Below are 23,089 nucleotides of genomic sequence, written 5' to 3'. Positions count from 1 at the left end.
GCTGGTAAACCCCCCCCCCCCCCGCACGCAGCTGGCATACTTTTTTTCTCGTGAGAAAGCAGGAGGGGGTCACTCCTTGCGCGAAGCTTGGAGGACAGTCTCAGCATTACCAAATATATGCAATTATTACTTTTTTTTTATGGAATTTTTGGAGTTTTGCCATTTAAACATTTGTGTATAAAGTGTAGGAACCGCTGGCAAGAGTGCTAATCGTGATAAAAACTGTTTTTATCAGGAAACGCAGTTTGCCGTGGTTGGCTGGATATTTTGAGGCTATTTTTTATAGAATTAGAGATAATGAGAACTTACATTTTGCAAATGGGTCCCTATGTAAAAGGGAGCTCTGGGGGCAAAATTTTTAAAATTGGCTACTTGCCAAGGGGGGTTCAACTGTGAATATCTTTGTTCCTGTAATAGTTATAGAATTTATTTTTGGACAGAAAGGGTAACCGCAATTAGTGTAACCATTGAACCCTATTGGCACTGAGCCAAAAGTTTTAACTTAGATTAACTTTTTATCTGATTACAATATTTAAGAGATATTTAGGGGGCATCCTCTATTGCAGGAGGGGAACCTGTGGTCAGCTCTAGTCACCCCTGGTCTGAGTTTTTGAAAATTGGCACACAGCCAAAAGTTTTAAATCAAGTTAAGCGATTGGTTACCAGTACTGACCCCTCCGGCTGTCAGCTGAGACAGCGGCAGGAGAACAGAAAAGAGTAAGGGACCTTGCATTTGAGCTGGGTGGCACAGAGAGGGGGGGGGGAGGAATATGGATCAGCATATTAGCAAACCAGAGAAGGGAAAGAGTTCAAACAAACAAAAGTGCAGACAGGCTGCAGAGCAACCATAGGAGTAGCAGCATACGCTGATAACAGAACAGAAAGGAATGTTGTGTGAGAACAGCTAAGAAATTGCATAACAAATGATGTAGAAGCTAAGAAAGATGACGATCAAGGTTGTAAATTGCATCATGTATGAGTATTATCAAGTAGATCGTAAAGCCAATAAGCCTCCGCCCTATCATGGCATCTGGAGAGATAACGGGGAGGGTCCTTACTCTCCGCCTACCGCCCATTATCCTCACACCACTCCTACTCAAACGCAACCCACAGGGACAGTTCCTGCAAACGGCCATCTTGGTGCAGTCATGTCTTCACTTCCTGCCCCGCCCAGTACAGTTCCTGCAGGCGGCCATCTTGGTATACCAGGAAGGCCTAACAAAGGCCTATATCCAATTCTCCCTGTTCTAACACTCCCATCCTCCCTGGATTACAGGTCCAATATACTAATGATGAAGACACATCCGACTGGGATGACCAACTGCAGGTGACAAGCGCACCCAAAGATTTAACCCCATCATAAACAGCGACCTTAATGACAAGTCTGCCTGACCCAGAAACACAGCCAATGCCCCTATACCACAGGATAGTGCAGCTACAAGAAATTTACCTAGTCCCCTTACTGAGCCAATCCAAGTGGGGACATTTCCTGATTGAGCCAATCCAAGTGGGGACATTTCCTGATTTGCTTGCCAGATTTGTAGTGTCTTCTACATGCCCCTTGAATCTGCTAGGAGCTGATTCGCTGTCCGGACTACAGGCCTCAATTATTTTTACGCCGAAGGAGGAGTGTAACTACATACTCCCCTATCCTTAGAAGACTCATCTGCCTTGTGTTCTCTGGCTCTCATGAAGACACTCCGTGAAGCGACAATTCCAAGCTCAGTATCACTGAAGTACTTGGCAGGATCCCTGCATGCCTATGGTCCACAGAACCGGAAGACATTGATCACTTAAAAGTACCACCAGTCATGGTGCAACTAAAACCTGCGGCACTCCTACCTAGAAAACCACGCCTCCAAAGAGACTGGACCCCTTGAAGCCAGCTCAATCCGAAGCTATCTCAAAACAGGTTGAGACCCTTGTGACTAATGGTGCTTTGATACCCTATACTTCTGAATGAAACACACCTTTGTTCCCAGTGAAGAAACGGATCCCAAAAAGGTGAAATACAGAATGGTCCAAGATTTCCAAGCCAATTTGCCAAAGCCATAACCCCCATCCTTGATACCTGGCAACAGGAACACCCTACAGTGACTCTTTTCCACTTTGCAGATGACTACCCCGCTGCTGAAGAAAATTCAGAAAGTCTACTATGCTACCTTGCAGAACAAGGCTGTAAGGCCTCCAAAGAGAAAATACAGTGGTGTTCCAAGACTGTCACCTTTTTAGGCCACTGCATTTCTAAAAGGCACAAGACATATCACATCAGACCGAGTAGCCGCAATCCAGAATATTCTTCAACTGAAAGCAGCTAAACAACTGCATGCCTTTCTTGGACTCATATCTTACTGCAAGGCATGGATCCCTGATGCATCAATCCTCCTGCAACCACTCTATGATGCTCTCAAGTCCGTGCCATTTACCCTGTCAAAAGAGGCCCTGGACAATTTTATTCTGCTGAAGCAAGCAATATCCACAGCTCCTGCTTTGGGCCTTCCAGATTATGAGAAACTCTTCAAACTATTTGTGTCAGAGAAGAATGGCCACGCCACAGGGGTCCTGGCTCCAGAACATGGAGGACGGACTAGACCCATTGGTTACTACTCTTGCCGCCTAGACCCCGTGGCTAGAGGTGGTCCTTCCTGTCTAAGGGCTGTCTTTGCTGCCCAAGCACTCCTAGACAAAACTTCAGACCTTGTCTTAGCACATCCCCTGCTTCTTCTGGCACCGCATGACATTGCTGCCATCTTAAATCAGGTGCAACTTCGACACCTGTCCACGGCCAGACATCTATGGCTGCAAATCTCCCTCCTACTTCCTGACAACGTGACCCTCCAAAGGTGTCTCACTCTCAACCCGGCCACCCTTCTGCCATTTTTCGAGGGGGGAGAAGGAGAAGGTGAAGAAGGAGACCCCTATGACACTCCACATGACTGCCTTGAAATGATGCGCTTGGAAACCTCATATCTCCCTACAGTGAGTGAAATTCCTCTGGAAAACCCTGACTACATGCTTTTTGTGGACGGCTCTAGATATACAGATGAAGGAGGCAAGTACCACACAGGTTATGCTGTGACTTCTGAATTTGAAATCCTACAAGCAGAAGCATTATCACCAACTGTATCTGCCCAGGAAGCAGAGCTTCAAGCCCTCACTGCAGCGTGCAAGATAGCAGAAGGCAAAAGAGCCAACATTTACACAGACTCAAGATACGCCCTTGGAGTAGCTCATGATTTTGGCATCATCCAGAGAGCTAGAGGGTTCCTGACAGAGGCCGGAACATCGGCGAAACATGGTCCTGCCATCAAACATTTAATGGATGCATTACTTCTACCGGAACAAGTGGCTGTCTTGAAGGTTAAAGCACATGGCAAGCTGAATTCTCAAGAAGCCAGGGGAAACCACTTGGCGGATAAAGCGGCTAAACAAGCAGCAACAAACCAACGAAAAACGGCCGAAGCGGCTGAAGAGCAGAGTGAATCCCCAGTGCAGATGCCTTTGGCAGTGCATGTGCCATCTGACAGACTATACCTAGCTTCTATGCAAAGGCAGTCTACCCAGATGAAAAGCTGGAATGGATCGACAAAGGAGAAGAATACGAAAGACGGGGAGGACAGAAAAGACACCGCAGAAACATTTGGAAAAACCCTTACGCAGTCACAAACATGACAACTAAAACCACAGCTAAAAAGAAAAAAACTACTTAGTGAGATAGTATGTAGATTTGGGGTCCCAGAGGTGATAGAGAGCAATCAGGGCCCAGCTTTTACAGACACCCTAACAAAAGAGATTTGGGCAGCACTGGGAGTTCAGTTGGTTTTACACACCCCATACCACCCTCAAAGTAGTGGGAAGGTAGAAAGGATAAATGGGATTCTAAAGAACAGGATGTTAAAGATGGCCCAAGAGACTAACATGAGTTGACCAGACAGTTTGCCTATGGCCCTGTTCAGTGTCAGGCACACCCCCCGGGGGGGAAACATGCCCTGTCTCCCTATGAAATTTTGTTTGGTTCAGGCCCCAGACTTGGCTGTTACTCCCACAGCAGTCGCAGTTACAATCTGATATGTTAACTAGTTATGTTACATATTTGTCTAAAGCCTTAACTAATATCCATTCTCGAGTATTTTCCTCCATTCCAGATCCAGAAATAGACTCGGGAACCCACAGTCTTCAGCCAGGAGATTGGGTGTTAGTGAAGAAATTCACTTGATCCCTGATACGAAGCACCTGGATACACGCCTTTCACTGCAAGAAAGCCCAATCTCCTGAAGACAAGATCCTGCTGGCAGCACAATGATTGTGCTGTATATCCTTTTTTTTTCCTTATAAGTTTGATAAAAGCTCAGCAGGTGATTATCACCAAAACAGGTACTCAACAAGCGGCTATCACTAAGACAAATGGTGTCACTACATTTTGGTACAATTCATCCAGCACACAAGTGGTTAAGTTTATATTTTGATCTTTGTAGTATGATACCCCTGATAAATACACTGACCCAGCACCCAACCACAGGAGGAAGCGAGCAACTCCCGCTGGAAGCTTTGATCCTCATGTGTACATAGATGCCATAGGGGTCCCAAGGGGGGTCAAAGCCAAAGGATCAGGTAAAAGCTGGTTTTGAGTCTTTACTCCCCATAATAACCGCCAACAAGAATGTAGATTGGATTAACTACATATATTATAACCAACAGAGATTTGTGAATTACACCAGGGATGCTCTCCAGGGCAATGTTGACCAGTTAGCCCCCACTTCCTATATGACATTCCAGAACCGGATGGCCTTAGACATGGTGTTATCTGAGAAAGGAGGTGTCTATAAAATGATAGATAAAAAAAAAACGGGAACCTGTTGCACATACATTCCTGACAACACTGGTCCAAATGGTAAGGGTACTCTAGCTATCAAGAAATTGGAAGATCTGTCGTTTGAGTTGAAGAAGAACTCAGGTATTACAGACCCTTGGGATCAATATTTTAGCTGGATGAGTGGGTGGCAGAAGGTACTCGCCCAGATAGGAGTAACAGTACTGATAATCCTAGTTCTTTTAGCCCTGATTGTATGCTGTATTCTAACATTTGTAAAGAAGCTAATCAGCAAAGCTGTAGACAATAGCACACCTACATTTCTCCACCAAGAAGAAGAAGACCGCCTTATGATGGAAGAGGACAAACCCTTCACCCCTCTACAGTCACTCCCTGATCATAATTTCACAGTTCTATAGGGTTGTATAGGGTTGTAGGGATAGATAGCACCTGACTGCCCTCTCCAGGCTGTATCGAGGGAGGTGGTGAACTAGTTACTGCTCTTCTCTATGTACAGCCCTAAAAAAGTTCCGGAGGAGTATGGGCCAGGTGAGTAGGCACTTTAGTATGAGGGACAGAAGAAATATAGCCATTTTAGGGGGGCTTGTGAAGGAATGTGATGAACACTTGTGAATTAAGCAAAATGTCTATTTTTCTATGTCTGTTTCTCTATACATGTACATATCTTTTCTGTCTTCCTTACTCAAAATGGCTGTTACTAGATACTCCCCACCACCGACAATGGAATGCGAGAAAAAGATGGAGCCTTGGCACAGTGCCTTCAAGAGAAGATAACATTCATGAACTCGAAGGGGACCACCTTATAACGGACCTGACTAATCAGAAAGCTGCAAATAATCAGTATTATGCTAATATTATGCTTATGACGTACTAACATATGACACCGCCTACTAACTATATAATAGACTGTCCATTAGAAATAAACAGGAAGTATCATTTACCTGAACAATGCGTCAGTCTATCATATCCTCGTGCATGCACTCTAATTACCTATTTAATCAGATCCAGCAGCAAGAAATCTATTTTGAACCTGATTGAGGTTCGCTAACCATTACAGAGGGACCCACTTCGTCAATAGGAAAGAAGTGGTAGAGTCAAGCAGGACTGGTGGAACAGGATACTGCTCTGTGGTATCTCCTCCAAAATGTCGCATCCTTAGCAGGTGTATGTATCATGGATCCGGAAGGCATCTGTATGACAGCTTCAGGTTATGATATAGAGACCCCGGGGTGTATGGCTCACTTCTAAGTTGAGGTACCGTCATATTGTTGTCACATGAACATGGCCCCGCCTGGTCCTGCGCGTTACAAACTCCGGAACCTTGAACTCTGTACATTGCACACCCTTGACCCCTGCACTCTGCCTTAACGGCTCCTGTACTATATACACTATATTGTACATTTCATACCTTTATAAGTACAAAAAAGCTCAGGTTTTGTTTAACCATGCCTCTTAAATCCCTCCCACTGTTAACAGTTTGACTTTTCACTACCCCGAGGTGCACACGTCGCATTACTACACTCCCTGGGGTGCCTGGGGGGCCTCAGTTTTGTTTTACAATTCACGTAATCCCCCTAGCGCTGAGGAAGATTGTCCCCTCCAAGCCACCATAATATAACTAAACCCAATTTTTCTTGCAGTGAGCTATGAATGCTGCAGGCCTCTGTCTCTTGAAGTGTCCCTCATTCTCGGGTTATAAATTTGGGAGGTATGAAATATTATCATAAGCACTTTTGGCTTAGTTGTCAAGACTTTTCTCCGCAGGGCCAGAAATCTAAATGAATATGTATGCAATGAAAACATAGCAAACTGTTTTTTGTCTAGGTTCATTTTAAGTGTAGCTCTGAGCCTGATGTTGAATCAAAGTATTTATAACGCTTAAGTTCTTTTTGACATAGTAAACATGTTGTACTTTCCTGCTCTGAGCAAAGTATTGCACAGAGCGGCCCTGAACCTCCTATTATGAGGTCCCTTAACAGCTTCTTCTTCTCAGTAGACCACCAAAGAAAGCTGCTTCCTAAGGTACAACAACTACGGGCTCGCTCCCGAGCCAGGCTGGGTGCATCTATAGACACACTAGCCCCCACCTCCATGCTCTATGGTCACAGAATTTGATTTACAGCAGTAGAAGCCAGTGTTAAGGGACAGAAAGAAAAGTTTGAAAGCTTGAAAGAGATAACCTAAACAAGCAAATTAAGCCAGTGTGTATGTCAGCCAATTGGTAATAAATAAAGAAACTATTACATTTTTGCAACTTTTTGTTTAAAACACTGTTTTATTAACCCCCAGTTTTGATTATTTAAAAAAAGGATGTAATATAATATATACCATAAACTCATCAAACTCTTACAAGATGACACAGATCTTGGATGTGTTTTGGTCTGCTTGGTTATTTTCTTCTGGATATTCATTCTCTATGCAGATGGGCTCAAATTTATGCTGTGGGTTATTCAAAGACAGGCTTTTTGCTTGGGGTATGTTCGTTCTTTCATCTATGGCTCTCTCCATCTTCTGCTGTATAATCCTTCTGGATTTAATGAGTTCCTCTGTTAGGAAAATAATGTCCTCCTCTTTTTTCACATTTTCCCTGTGAAGTTCTGCTATCTCCTCCTTTAAGTACTCAATGGTTGTCTCGGCTTCCCAAAGCTGAAGGGTAAACATAACATTACGTCTCATTAGGATCTATTAATAAATGCATCTAGTTTACTCTGTTATATATGAATCCAGAGGTAAGACCCCAGCACAAAGTACTCTGGTGCAAAGCCTATAAAGAGGTTATGTTATTTTTGCTACAAAAACCTCTTACAAACCATTCAACAAACAACAGGAAGTGAAGTAAAGACAAAATATGGAACACATGCAAATAACCGGTGAATAATGGGCCTTCTAACTGCAAACAAAGACTATATATACAGTATATTATATATATATATATATATATATATATATATGTATATGTAGAACCCTCCTAGGTAGGTGCTAGGAAAAAGCATATATTGGCCCTGTCTGCTTATCAGGGGGGCTGGATCTGTTAGCTGTTCTGTCACATGCCTCAAGGTGTGGCCTGTTGAGTCTGGGGAGTCTCCCCACTGTATCCACTGAGGGATCTTATTGGACAGTGGAGGAAACCTAGCCAATAGCACACAAGGGTTTATGACTGTCCCAGTGGGCAGGGTTTGCCGCAGTGCACCCTGGGATTGGAAATAAATCTGTGGGGAGCATGTGACAGAGTGTCTTTTGGGAGCATCAGTCCTAGGAGGAGGTGACGGCTGTCTCTCCTCCTGTAAAAGTGATAAGGTGGTCCAGGCAGTCGGCCTAGGGACCAGAGGTTGAGCTGGGCTGTAAGGGATCCAGAGTTGCTGACCGAGTGGAGCTGCTGGGCAGAGATCTTCAGGAAAAACAGTGTCGTGAGCACTCAAGATCTGCCCAGGGGTCTGCCTAAGAGAGAGGAGGAGACCACTCCGGAGAGGTCAAAGGGGATCCAGGAGCCAGCTAACCAAGAGTGTGCAGTAAAGGGGGTGCCAAGTAGTAAAGCCCTGAAGTTTGGGGAGTAAAGGGGGCGCCAGGAAGGGCCCTCATGTGTTCAGCAATACAGTTTGCATTAAAGTCAGCTACCTCATACTAGCGGTAACCCAGGGGGACCCACACTGAGCAGCTCCCTTGGGAGTAGTGCTACATATATATATATATATATATATACACACACACTAAAATATCAAAAGTTTTGGGGCGCCTGCCTTTACATGAACTTTAATGACATCCCAGTCTGAATCTGTAGCATTCAATGTTGAGTTGTCCCTCTCTTTGCAGCTATAAGAGCTTCAAATCTTCAGGGAAGGCTGTCCACAAGATTTAGGTGTGTGTCTATGGGAATGTTTGACCATTCTTCCAGAAGCGCGTTTGTGAGGTCAGGTACTGAGGTGGACAAGAAGGCCTGGCTCACAGTCTCTGCTCTAATTCATCCCAAAGGTGTTCAGTCGGGTTGAGGTCAGCACCCTGTGCAGACCATTCAAGTTCCTCCACCCCAAACTCACTCATCCATGTCTTTATAGACCTTGCTTTGTGCACTGGTCCAAATCATTTGGTGGAGGGGGGATTATGGTGTGGGGTTTTTCAGGGGTTGGACTTAGCCCCTTAGTTCCAGTGAAGGAAACTGTTAAGTCGTCAGCATATCATGACATTTTGGACAATTTCATGCTCCCAATTTTGTGGGAACGGTTTGGGGATGGCCCCTTCCTGTTCCAACATGACTGCGCACCAGTGCACAAACAAGGTCCAAAAAGACATGGGTGAGCGAGTTTAGGGTGGAAGAACTTGACTGGCCTGCACAGAGTCCTGACCTCAACCCGACAGAACACCTTTGGGATGAATTAGAGTGGAGACTGCGAGCCAGGCCTTCTTGTCCACATTAGTGCCTGACCTCACAAATGCACTTCTAGAGGACCTTGTGGACAGCCTTCTCACAAGAGTTGAAGCTGTTATAGCTGCAAAGGTTGAGCCAACTCAATATTGAACCCTACGGACTAAGGCTGGGACGCCATGAAAGTTTATGTGCGTGTAAAGGCAGGCTACCCAATACTTTTAGTAATATAGTGTGTGTACAGTATATATATGTACTGTACATAATCATCTTTTCATATTCTAGTCATGTAAATTATAAGCATAAAATACATCCTTTACCATGCATAGAAAGCTTAACTACCCTGGTCTGCTTAACGTCAATCGAGATCTTAGTAGTTGTAGTGTGGGTAGAGCCAGGAGCCCAACTGAAGCCCTTAGCCAATCTCAGTTACAATTCGAGTGTCGGAGGCCTCTCAATTGGAGTCCTAGAAAATTTTCATAAGTAGGGCCGTTTCACCTCTATGCCCAGATGGTGCTAAATTTACAAGACAGTACAAAAAGTAAACCTAATATGCAAAATGTTGTAATCCATAACAATCAATCAGGTTTTAGTTCACTGTAGTAAAAGATTTCTGAGTGACAGATGAGAGAACTCTGTCCATCATATCTTGACCTACTGAATGAGGAACATCTTTGCTAGTAACCTTAGCTGATGCTAGCTGAGGAATTTCGAATGATTGATGTAGACAGGGCTTTTTTTCAGCGGCAACGCGGGGGAAAGCAGTTTCGGCACCTCCAGCACTGACTGTATGTAATGGCAAGGGGTGCTGGGATGTGCTGCAGGGTCTTATGATACTAGCTTCTGGGAAATCTATTCTAGCTGGAGGGAATCTCTTTTTGCATTGGCAGTCTATTGCCACTGAGGAGGTCTATTGTTGCTAGTGGGGGACCTACTGTTGCTGGGGGTGGGTCCGTCTTCTATTGCTGGGCAGTCAGTTGTTGCTGGGAGAGAGTTACTGAGAGGGAGGGGCCTATTGTTGCTGGCTGACAGAGAGTGTATTGATGCTGGCTTGGGGAGATCTGTTGTTGCCGCTGAAAGTCTATTATTGCTAGGAGGGGGATGTTGTTGTGGGTGGTCCATTTTTGTTAGGGGGATCTATTGTTGCTGGTGGTGGTGGTGTGTGTGGGGGGGGGGGGCTGCAGGAGATCTATTTTACTGATTTTCTTGTTAACATTACCAAATTCCATACAAATTAATTAGCACCATAAAATGATATGTGGTTACCGATTCTGGGGTTCTGGGAGGTGGGTAGGGGGTGGAACTAAGGAATGGTGCTCGGAGGTGGGTAGGGGCAGAGAAAAGGGCTGACTCGGAAAGAAGGAGTTCCTGCACCTATTTTTTGAGAAAAAAAGCCCTGAATTTAGATTATGAGATAATTGAAAAACTCATAACACTTACTCTGTGACCCAGTTTAATAGAGCCAACTCTTAGCTCTTCCATTTGCTCCAGCTTGTGGTGACATTGAGTAAGAAGGTCAATTAGAAATAAATGATGGGCTTCTTCGTCATTGTTGGTTTCTTCCACTGTAGACTTTGGAAACTTGGAATCGCTTTCATCAGAGCTAGAAGAGGTGTCAACATTGCTTTCCAATCCTGGTTTATCCAGAGCAAGTTGGTGACTGTTGTATTTCAGCTTCAGATCAAGTAGTCTGAGGTTCTTCAGAGTCTTCTTAAGAGGGAGATAAATTCGGGTATTACTATGTGATGGTTTCATTTCTTCTGGAAGATGTGAAATTGTTTGATCAACATCCAACTGTGTATTATCTAAATGGGATGGAAGTTCTTCCTCGCACTGAAGCTCTTCTTCGCACTGAAGCTCTCCCTCACAGTGAAACTCTCCTCCACCGCCTGTCCAATATGTGGCAGTCTTTTCATTACACATTTTGGGTTCTTCAATGAAATGTTTACTTTGTTCTTCATCTTTCCTTTCTGTGTCCACATAGACATTTTCAGAAATGACAAAGTCTTGCCCCGTAGTATCAAGATTCATCATCTCCCTCATCTTCGATTCAAGTGAACTTTCAAATATTTGACTTTCTTCAGTCTGAAATCCTTGACTGTCAACCTCCTGTTCAGTAACTACTTCATCATCTCTTATGAGAAGTGGGGGGCTGTGTCCATGTATTAACACATCCCCATCCACGTGAAATTCTGTGCTCCCTTCCCATGGCATAAGTGAGCTTTCCATTTTGGATAAAGTATGTTTCCTAACCTGGAAAAAAAAAATATTTGTGTATAAAAATGTACAGACATACTGTATACTGGGAAATGTTAAAACATACTTAGGCTTCTTTCACACGGCCGCTCCGGATTTATTCTCCGCTGCGGGACTTTTTTTTTTTTTTTTCACGGAGCGGATGACACTTGTGTCATCCGCTCCGTGTGTCCGCATATCATCCCATCCATTTGTGGATGATATGCGGACATAATGTAAGTCTATTGCATTGCGGATGTCAGCGCTGACATCCGATTTTCCTTCCTTTCCGTTTTTTGAACGGATGAAAAAATAGGGTTCTGTTCCAAAAAACGGAACAGAACTGAAAGGAAGAAAATCGGATGTCAGCGGTGTCATCCGCTGACATCCGCAATGCCATAGACTTACATTATGTCCGTAAATCATCCGCAAAAAAATAGGATGATTTGCGGACATACGGAGCGCCCGTGTGAAAGGGCCCTTAAACTATTTTTGGTTTCATTATTATTGTTGGTGTTTTTTTTTTTCTTGTAGACCTTTAAATACTGTAAGGCAGTATACTTACAACTCTTTATTTGTTCCATGACTGGGCACTAGTCCTGCTCACACTTGGAATGACATAAATGATGTGGATGCCATTACACAATAGTCTGTTGGTGGAGTACTGACAGTCATAATAAAAGGAGGTTTCTGGGTTGAACATTTAGCTAAATCTTAACCACTTTACCACCGGAGGATTTTGCTGTCTTATGTCCAGGCCACTTTTTGCGATTCGGCACTGTGCTACTTTAATGGACAATTGCGCGGTCGTGCGACGCCGTACCCAAACAAAATTTACGTCCTTTTTTTCCCACAAACAGAGCTTTCTTTTGGTGGTATTTGATCACCTGTGCGCTTTTTACTTTTTGCGCTATAAACGAAAAAATGCGTACATTTTGAAAAAATAACAATATTTTTCACATTTTTTTATATGAAATTCCCCCCCAAAAAAATGTAAAAATCTAATTTTTTTTACATTTTTGGCCAATTTGTTTTCTGCTACATATGTTTGCTAAAAAAAAAATCACAATAAGCGTATTTTGATTGGTTTGCGCAAAAGTTATTGCGTTTACTAACTAAGGGAAAGATTTTTGTAATTTTTGGTGTTTTTTTTTTTAACGAGTAATGGCGGCGATCTGCGATTTTGTTTGCGGGACTGCGACATTGCGGCGGACAGATCGGACCCTTGACTGACATTTTTGACACTTTTGGGGTTACCAGTGACATTTACTGCAGTAATCAGTGCTATATATATGCACTGTTACTGTAAAATGACACTGGTAGTGAAGGGGTTAACTTTATTTGAGAGGGAGGGGCTGTTTGTGTGTCCCTAGGGGCGTGATTCTAACTGTGATTGGCTGTGGCTTGAGGTGTAGGAACAATGATCAACGGTCCTACATAGTAGAACCATATGATCACTGTTCCTACACAGGGGAGAATGACAGGCGGCTTGTTTACACTAGCCGCCTGCCTTTCTCCCGCTGTCACGGACGATCGTGAGTGAGCGGCGGACATCGGGTCTGCCGCTCACATGCGCGGGGGGGTCCGTGACCACGCGGGAGCGTGCCTCCGGCGGCGCGCGCTCGCTCCCCAGAGCCTCACAGGCTAGTGACGTACCAGTACGTCACTTTGCCTGTGAGGGGCTGACCGCCGCAGTATATGTACTTGCGGCGGTCGGCAAGTGGTTAAACTGTATTTGTTTCATTATTATTGTTGGTGTTTTTTCTTTCTTGCAGACCCTTATATACTGTAAGGCAGTATACTTACAATTCTTTTTTTTGTTCCATGACTGGGCACTAGTCCTGCTCACACTTGGAATGACATAAATGATGTGGATGCCATTACACAATAGTCTGTTGGTGGAGTACTGACAGTCATAAAATAAGGAGGTTTCTGGGTTGAACATTTAACTAAATATTAAAGTGGTTCTAAAGGCAGATGTTTTTTTATTATCTTAATGCACTCTACGCATTAAGATAAAAATCCTTCAGCGTGCAGCAGCCCCCCTAATACTTACCTGAGCCCCATCTCAATCCAGCGATGTTGCACGAGTGTTTTGGTTGTCCGGGACTCTCCCTCCTGATTGGCTGAGACACAGCAGCGGTGCCATTGGCTCCCGCTGCTGTCAATTAAAGTCAGTTAGCCAATGAGAAGAGAGAGGGGCCGGCCCGATCCACGGCTCCATGTCTGAATGAACACACAGAGCTGTGGCTCAGCTCAGGTTCCCCCATAGCAAGCTGCTTGCTGTGGGCGCACTCGACAGGAGGGAGGGGCCAGGAACGCCGGCGAGGAAACTGAGAAGAGAAGGACCCAGACTGCTCTGTGCAAAACCACTGTAAGTATAACATGTTTGGTATTTTGAAAGAAAAAAACAAGACTTTAGTATCACTTTAGGGCTTGCTCTACATTTCCTGACTAATAGGAGATGCCATGAAAATCTTCTTTCCTGGCTTCTGGAAGCTTAAAAAATATGTTACCCCAGCATTTCATATTTCTGATATGTGTCTGCTGTACCCTGTACTTGTGTTAAAAAGTATCCTGTTCTCTTTGTATTGCTTCCTTTGTGTGAAATACCTGGTGATCCTGCCAGCCCATCTGCTTTCCTTTTAAAACTGACCATGCTAACCATTAGCATATCCATCCCAACATGGTCAGTTTTCTGGCTGTGCCGAGAGAACAGCTTGCCTGTCCTCTAATGATTAGACTTGTGCTGATATGCACCCATGCACAGCAATTCACTGGGAAGATTAGTGTACTGCTGTTTCTTCACCCCAGCCTTTTTAAGACTCCTATGCAACTGAGAAAAGAGATTTATAATCACATATAAAAAATTAGAATTTTATGAGTACACAAGTGTTTTGCCTTTCATTTCCATTTTAAAATCAATCGATTGTTTTAGAAGGAGAAGGTTTAGATATATTTTTTTTTATCATTCTGTATCCCAACTCCTAGCTTTAACCACTTCAATACAGGGCACTTTGACCCCCTTCCTGCCCAGGCCAATTTTCAGCTTTTAGCACCGTTGCATTTTGAATGACAATTACGTGGTCATGCAACATTGTACCTAAACCAAATTTATGTCATTTTTTCCCACAAATAGAGTTTTTTTTTTTGGTGGTATTTGGTCACCACACATTTTTTTCTTTTTTGCTACACAAATAAAAAAATACCGAAAAGTTTGAAAAAAAAAAAAAGTTTTTTGTTTATGTTATAAAATTTTGTAAATAGATTAATTTTTTCCTGCACTGATGAGCACCCATGAGGCCGCACTGACAGGCACCGATGAGGAGGCACTGATGGGGTGGCACTAATATGCAGCACTGATAGGTGGCACTGATATGCAGCACTGATGGGCACTGATATGTGGCACTGATAAGTAGCACTGATATGCAACATTGGTGGGCACTGATGGGCACTAATAGGCGGTACTGATGGGCACTGATAGGCGGCACTAGTGGGCAATAATGGGCACTGGTGAGTGGCACTGATAGATTGCAATGATGGGCGGCACTGATAGATGGCAATCATGGGCAGCTCTGATGGGGAGAGTACTGAAAGGGTCCCTGAGCACTGATTGCCATCCCTGGTGGCCATGGGTGGGCATCCCTGGTGGTCATGGGTGGGCATCCCTGGTGGCCATGGGTGAGCAATCCCGTGGTGGTTCTAGTGGCACCCCCTCCAAGGGTCTGCACTGGTAATCAATGCTCTGATTACCAGCACAGACCCCCCCCCCCCTGTCAGGAGAGCCCCAGATCGGCTCTCCTCTACTTGTGCCTGTCAGGCATGAACTGAGGAAAGCCGATCAATGGCTCTTCCTATTTACTATGTAGCAAGTGAGGAAACTGCTACCAGCGTAGTTATGGCTGATATACAGTTCCTTTAAGTTTGCTGCTTATTTTGAGGTTCTTCTGAAGAGTTGCGTGTTGGATTGTGGGATATATAGTCCAGAGGAGGATGAAGATTGTGCAAAGTGGGCTGGATGGAACTATACTCCCAGAGAACTGTGGGTTCCGCGTGGGATTCTGGGAGAGTCTATAAATAAGGGGCGGAGTCAGATATTTTGTCTTTGGAGCACTACACACATCTCTGTAGACAATAATCTGAGAAGAAGGAAGATTCTGGCTTGTTGGAGAGAGTGATAGCAGTACGAAAAGGTTCCCTTAGCTTTTCAATTAATTAATTATATTCCGGTGGTGTCAAGAGGCACCCACATAAGGGAGATTGATCAGATCTGGTGATTATCTGCTTATGTCTTTGAGTTACAGTCATAGCTTTCCAGCAACAAACCTAGACAAGATGCTAAACGCTGGCATTCCTAATGCTACAGTGGGTTAGCACAGTGGTTCTCAACTCCGGTCCTCGAGACCCACCAACAGGCCAGGTTTGCAAGATAACTAAATTACATCACAGGTGATCCCATTTGCTGCTCTGTGATTGCAGTATTCTAGTCTGCATCTCCCCAAGGTAATACTTAAAATCTGGCCTGTTAGTGGGTCCCGAGGACCGGAATTGAGAACCACTGGGTTAGCAGACAGAAGTAAAAAAAAAAATTCCCACATTTCACCCATCCCTACTAAAACCTCCCCCCCCCCCCCCAAAAAAAAAAAAAAAAAGACATACATTGGCTTCAGTTCCACTTACAAAGATACATAGCTAAAGTAAGGTTGGTACACTATGTTCTAGCTGTTGATCAGTGATAGAATCAGTTTATACAGTGAGCCTAAGGTCAAATCTGTTTAATAGAAATTTGAATACTACAAGACACTAAACGATTTCTTCTGTTCTCTCACACCACAATAGACAAAGTGAAATTTCGACTGTTATGGGAATCACGTTGAATGTACCTAACAAAAAATAAAAATTGTCCAACTGCCAATGAACATTTTTTGTGAAACCAAAAGTTCAGAGGTTTAGTTTTTTTGGGGGGATACAGGTTCAGTAACATCACTTACATTGAATGTAATGTACAGTATCCCACATTCTGCTGATTACACCTTAGTGTGGTAATGTTCTCTGCAGTGACAACGGGTCCTCTTCACCATAGTGGCCTGAGGTTAAAGTGGAGTTCCACCCTAAATTTATACTTACCTTCATCTTCTCGCTCCGGGTCACCCAAAAAACAAATGGATAATCGCAATTTTTTTTTTTTTTACTTAGCTCGTATTACCTTACTTCCTTCTTCCTCCCCTCGGCGGCCACGGCGATTCGTCACTTCGCAATGATTCCTGGGAGCTGAACGTCATCGCTCCCAGGAATCAATGCGCCTGCACCGGCCCCGACGTCAGTTCCGGTGTGCGCGCGTCATTCCCTTCTAAACAGCTTCTGGGCATGCCCAGAAGCTGTGGAGGGATGACGGGCGCGCACCGGAAGTGACGGCGGGGCCGGTGCAGTGCATCGTGGGACCGAAGAAGACGGAAGAGGACGCAGAAGAGGATCGTCGCGCTGGCTTCAAGCTGCCCACACCTGAGATGGCAGCGCTGGACAATACTTTTTCAAGGTAAGTATTTCTCCTAAAAGGTAAGTGCAACCCGGGACAGATCAGAGGCTAGCCATTGTGGAATGTACTAGCCCTGACTGTCCCGGGGGTATTTTTATTAAAAAAAGTATTCCCAGGGTGGAACTCCGCTTTAACTTCCTTGGCTTTACCATTGCAGGACATTGAAGAAGTTTTGATGGCCACATGCTCATTTCTGTCCTCTCCTCTATTCAGAAAAGTCTTTGCATTGTTTTCACGGAATGCAACACATTCTGTGAATGAGGGAGAGGCAGATGAATAACAGTGTAGCACCCTCCTAGGTAGGTGCTAGAGAGAAAGTATAGTTTTGAGTCCTGTCTGCTTACCAGAAGGCCTGCAGGTAAATCTATATTGTTCTCTGCCTATCAGAGAGCAGGATCTGTTAGTGAGGTCATTGTGCTCAGGTGCAACTTGTTCTGTCTGCAGAGTGTTTCACACTGGTCCAATAGGGATGCATATTGGACAGTGGGAGGAAACCTGACAAATAAGTGCACAGGCATTTGATACAGCCCTGGTGATTTGGCAGAGGAAAAGTGCCTCGGCGCATGCTGGGATACTGTATAAAAGCCAGGAGCACATGTGCCTGGGGTCTTTCGGCTGGATAGTGGAGTCCCGGAGGGAGGGGGCAGCTGCCTCCTCCTCTGTAGAGGTGCCATGCAGCCTTAGGTAGTCGACCTGAGCGCCTGGAGAGTGATAGTGAGGAACTGAACCTGGAGGTCTGGTGAAGCTGAAAAGGGAGACACTTAAGAATCTGATTCTGCAGTACAGTGAGTACAGATCTGTGTCAAGGGGCCTGACCTGAGGGGGGCCACCCCTGCAGCTGGAAGAGTCAGTGGATGGGTGTCAGTAAAGGGGATGCTAGTGAGTGTCCTGAAGATAATGTAGATTCAAGTCTATTGCTGGAGAGAAAAGAGCAAGGAGACTTAACCCTTTCCATACATGTGGCAGTATGGTAAAGCAGTGCAACTGCTTCCACAAGCAATCTGGTGAGGCCAAGTGAGAGTTGTCCTCATCCATTGTGAATATTTACAGTTGGAGTATCCCACTATTTCCTTCTCCCATCCAAGTTCCAAAATAGACACTAAAAACCAATAACCCTGGACTGTTTATTATGTGACGAGTCATCTGGAGTAAGGAGGGATGTGTGAACTGTTCCCTAAGTGACTGTGTGCTGGTAATCAGGGGAGGCCTGAGAAGTCATTATACAGCAAGGCCTACAGGGACAGTGCTACAACAGGATCCCTTCCTCCACACGAAAAATGCTGCATTCTGTGAAAAAAATGCAAGAGTTTTCTGAATATAGTAGAGGACACAAAGAGGCCAGTGGCCATTGGGACTTTGTCAATAAAGTGAAGAAAATGAACCCCCAACAGTGCCAGAAGTTTAGCGCTGCAAAGAGAACTTGCCTGCTACAGGGAACATTTGTACGCTATTGAGCAGTCAGCAAGACATTGGATGCACTTCTTAGAGGTAAGTTATGTGACTGAACCTTTAACAGATGTTCTCTACTCTGTCAATCTGCTATGACCATTACATTATGGGTTGTCATTCTCTTTCATTTAATAATATGTTTGATGTGAACATTTCAGCAGGAGAAGTAAAGCTCTGTTCAGAGGCGTAACTAGATTTCTCAGGGCCCCGATGCAAGAAATCATGAAGGCCAGGGCCGGATTTAGAGCATCATGGGCTTGGTGCTGAGGATTTTGAAGGACCTTAAGAGCCGTGCCTTGGCATGCACCCAGAGGAGGAAGGGTGCAGCCATGCATGCCTAATTCCACATGGGATGCTGTCTCTGAAGCCCATAAACACATCCATGCATCGCAACTGTCCCTCCTTGTCCGGCCTTCGTGCTGTGTGGGGAGGTTCTGAGGGAGCTGCCTGGGGAAGCGAGCATAGAAGCCAGACTTCTGTGTTTACAAGTGACAGAAGAGCGGTAACAGTGAATATGGCCAACCCGGGGCCTATATAAAGGTAGGGGCCTGGAGCTGCAGCTCCAATAGCCCCTACGTTAATCTGGCCCTGATGAAGGCCCCCCTCTGTTCAAGGGATCAGTGGCGGCAATGGTGGGGAGAGGGGTGGGATCAGTGGCGGCAATGGTGGGGAGAGGCAAGGGATCAGTGGCGGCAATGGTGGGGAGGGAGTTGGGATCAGTGGCGGCAATGATGGGGAGGGGGGTGGGATCAGTGGCCGCAATGGTGGGGAGAGGCAAGGGATCAGTGGCGGCAATGGTGGGGAGAGGGGTGGGATCAGTGGCGGCAATGGTGGGGAGAGGCAAGGGGAGAGGCAAGGGATCAGTGGCGGCAATGGTGGGGAGGGAGTTGGGATCAGTGGCGGCAATGATGGGGAGGGGGGTGGGATCAGTGGCAGCAATGGTGGGGAGGGGGTGGGATCAGTGTCGGCGGTGGTGGGGAGGGGGGTGGGATCAGTGGCAGCAATGGTGGGGAGGGGGTGGGATCAGTGTCGGCGGTGGTGGGGAGGGGGGTGGGATCAGTGGTGGCAATGGTGGGGAGAGGCAAGGGATCAGTGGCAGCAATGGTAGGGAGGGGGGTGGGATCCGTGGCGGCAATGATGGGGAGGGGGTGGGATCAGTGGCAGCAATGGTGGGGAGGGGGTGGGATCAGTGGCGGCGGTGGTGGGGAGGGGGGTGTGATCAGAGGTGGTGATGGTGGTGAAGGGGGGTGAGATTAGTGGCGGCGATGGTGAGGTGGGTGGGATCAGTGGCGGTGGTGAGGGGGGGGTGGATGGTGGGGTGGGATCAATGGCGGTGGTGAGGGAGGTGATGGTTGGGAGGGGGGTGGGATCAATGGCGGTGGAGAGGGATCAGTGGGGGCGATGGTGGGGAGGGGGGGATTGAGGAGGGGTGGAATTAGTGGTGGTGTCATCCTCCCCCACCACCACCTCTGTCTTACTGATCCCACCCCCCCCCCCCAACACCTCTGTTGTAGATAGGGTGGAGTTTGGGATCATCATTCTTCACTTACATAGCAGTCGGTCAGACGATTCCCCCTCAGCAACAAGTGAATCCACTCCAGCCAGGCAGGCACGCTTGTAGCAGCATGTGGTCTCTTCACAGAGGGGAGAACTCCTCCCCCTGCACTCTATTGGTGTCAGCTGGTCAGCTGACTTTCTTTCAGCGTCCACCCCTGCCTCCCTGCATCAGCCTTCTCTGTTTATTGGAGAGGATCGGCAGGGCTGAGGGCGGTGCAGGCAGCAGCAGACTCCTTTTCAGAAGACTCATCTTAGCAGTCGGCCGCTGTAGACACCTCCCCACCCCGCGCAGTGCGGCGCAACGATCAGGGAGGGCAGTTACAGTAGCCAGACGGATGGACAGGCCCCCCCTCAGTGGCGGAACTCCAGGGCCCAGTCGCAAGCGCGACCGCTGCCACCCTGATAGTTCCGCTACTGGCCTCTGTTCACGTGCATTTTTTCCACTTTTTTTTTTAATTTCTCCATGCATTTAAATGCCTTTTACACTTGCACTTTTGTGCATTATTCATTTTTGTTTTGGCCAACTAAAATAAAATATTGGTTGCTAGGGGATGGGGGGCCAAGACGCATGGAAATGCTTCTTTTACATGTGGTTTTTTTTTTTATGTGTTCTCCATTGACATCTATGAGCCCGAACATGCACTATGCTGCACCCAAGGCTCCATTCACATTCGTACGATGCAGGAACCCAAGCAAAATTGCTCATGTTCTCCATAATGGCACCTCAACGCACCTTGCTATCGTGTGTAATAAAATGTGTTGCCAAAGCACATGGCTAGTGTGAACTAAAAAAAACTTTTTCTAAAAAAGGGTATATAGCAGTGTGCAGAGGATTCATCCAGAATTTCTAGTGTTAAACATGTAGTCACACCCCTTTAGCACCTGATGGAATATACATGTGCAAGCCATTTGGATTTGATCACAGGTATATTTTATTTCTGATGTGGTTTGATGCAACACAGTTTAAAAATAAACTTTTTGCACTTCTTTTGTTTGATCTTCACACGCTGGGCAGCCTACTGAAATGAATGGGCTGCTCTAAATGCGATGCACCAAAATGTGCAAAAACAAGCACATGGTCGCACCTGTATAACTGTGAACGGAGTCAAAAGAATCACATGTGCCTTTTTCCAAGTTTAACTGCAGCACAACACATAGGTGTGAATGGACTCCATAGAAAATAATAGTATTCCTCTTGTTCTGCATTGTCGTGCAACAGAGAAGTGATTCAAATTGCATAGGTATGAATATGGCCTAAATCTTCCTCCCTTCACTCTCTATGAAATTACACAGGAGAAAATAGAAAAATCAGCAGTTTGTCCTAGAATGACAATTTAACAAAACTATTTGAGAGGGAATATTGGTAATTGGGAGACCACAGGTACATCAGAAACTTGGTTGAGCTTTATTTCATTGGCATCCTTTGGGTTATGTAAATTATAGTTCGTATTACAGCAGCGAGCTATGACATGTATCCATATCACAATCATTTAACAATAAAATAGAGACTTACCTGAAATTTCCTGTTCAATGTCTGCAGACAAAGCGTTGTCACAGCCTTCTGGCCATCTGTTCTCCTGTAGCTCTACAATGGTGATGTGACGGAGTCTCTCATCGGATAACACCGATCACCTTACACTTTCTACACTCTGCAAACAGAGACGCCACATGAAACGATCCAGAAACCATTAACTGTTTCCGCTCTAAACACAATCAATAATATATTTAAAGAAAATAAATGCATTTATGTCACAATCATGGTATGGTCCAGTGTGATTCAATATTGGAAGCAAGTCTCCCTAAAGTTCAATTAAAAATAGTTTTCTATCATTTTGGATAGAGTAAGGGCTCTTTCACACGGGCGTTCCTTTTTTTTTGCCCGATCAGGTCCTTTTTTTTTTTTTGTAACGGACACGGATGACACTTGTGTCATCCGGTCCGTATGTCCGTTTTTCATCCCATCCGTTTGCGGATGAAAAACTGACATAATGCATGTCTATGTAAATACGGATGTCTGCAGATGACACCACTGACATCCGTTTTTGCTTCAGTTCCGTTTTTTGAAAGGAAGAAAAAACGGAAAATTGTATCATACTTACCGTAATTTTCCTTTCCTGGTGCCTATCCATGGCAGCATACTAGTGATAGAGCTCCGCCTCGACTCCACCTTCAGGATCAGTGAATAGCATAAATTAAAAGGTATAGCCCCCCCCCATCATTCTCCGTAAATAGGAAAAACCGAGGGAGGGATCGTATGCTGCCATGGATAGGCACCAGGAAAGGAAAATTACGGTAAGTATGATACAATTTTCCGTTTTCCTGGTGCCTCCATGGCAGCATACTAGTGATAAATAACTAGCTTACACGGGTGGGATAATGCTTAATCAAAAAATAAAGTTTAATTAGACAAAGACATTGCTGCTTGAACAACTCGTCTTCCATATTCAACTGTCGTTAGAGCCCCTGGATCAACTCTATAGTGTCTGAGAAACGTGTGCTGTGACGACCAAGACGCCGCCCTGCATATTGTCTCCAATGAGACGTTTGCTCTCGTTGCCCATGAAGTTGACACTGCTCTTGTTGAGTGTGCGTTCACTCTGGAAGGAACATCCATGTTTTGTGCAGTATAGGCTTTTTGAATGGTCTTGACTACCCAGGATGCCAAGGTCCTTTTTGAGGCTTCCTTTCCTCTGTTTTTACCCCAAGGAATCACGAAAAGCTTTTCCGAATTCCTGAAGGCTGCTGTCATTTCCAGATAGGCTTTTAGTATCTTGGGAACATCTAGTTCCTGACACGAATCTGAGAAGACTGGTAATGCCCATGGTTCACTTAAGTTGTCTGGCGTAGTCACTTTCGGAGTGAAACCTCGAAGAGGCCGTAGCTCCACCCTGTCAGGGAAAAACGATATATGCTCCTCCCCTATTCCCAGGGAGTGCAAGTCTGAAATTCTTTTGCCGGACGTGATCGCCACTAGAAAAACTGTCTTCAAAGTCAGGTTCCATAGCGAAATTTGTTCCACCGGCACAAAAGGGTGTTTGGACAGCATCTCCAGAATCAGAGGAAGGTCCCACTGAGGAAAGGGACTTCTACTTGGAGGACGAATCTTAAGAACTCCTCTGAG

At 45.4% G+C, this 23,089-nt stretch overlaps 1 protein-coding gene across 1 annotated transcript; it reads right to left on the bottom strand.

Moving 5' to 3' along the window:
• Positions 1-7,177: 7,177 nt before the first annotated feature.
• On the bottom strand, positions 7,178-21,582 carry LOC309562310 (uncharacterized protein; the record flags this gene model as incomplete). The annotated part of the gene is made up of 3 exons (XM_082266451.1): positions 21,482-21,582; positions 10,632-11,444; positions 7,178-7,477 (listed from the first exon to the last, which is right to left on the bottom strand). Exons 2-3 carry the CDS (start codon positions 11,418-11,420, stop codon positions 7,178-7,180), a joined length of 1,089 nt encoding a protein of 362 aa, XP_082122577.1. The 5' UTR covers positions 11,421-11,444; positions 21,482-21,582.
• Positions 21,583-23,089: the final 1,507 nt, after the last annotated feature.

The sequence above is a fragment of the Pelophylax lessonae genome, assembly GCF_965119305.1.
Source record: "Pelophylax lessonae genome assembly, chromosome: 8".
Lineage (NCBI taxonomy): Eukaryota > Metazoa > Chordata > Amphibia > Anura > Ranidae > Pelophylax > Pelophylax lessonae.
This window is presented reverse-complemented; position numbering and strand designations above follow the sequence as displayed.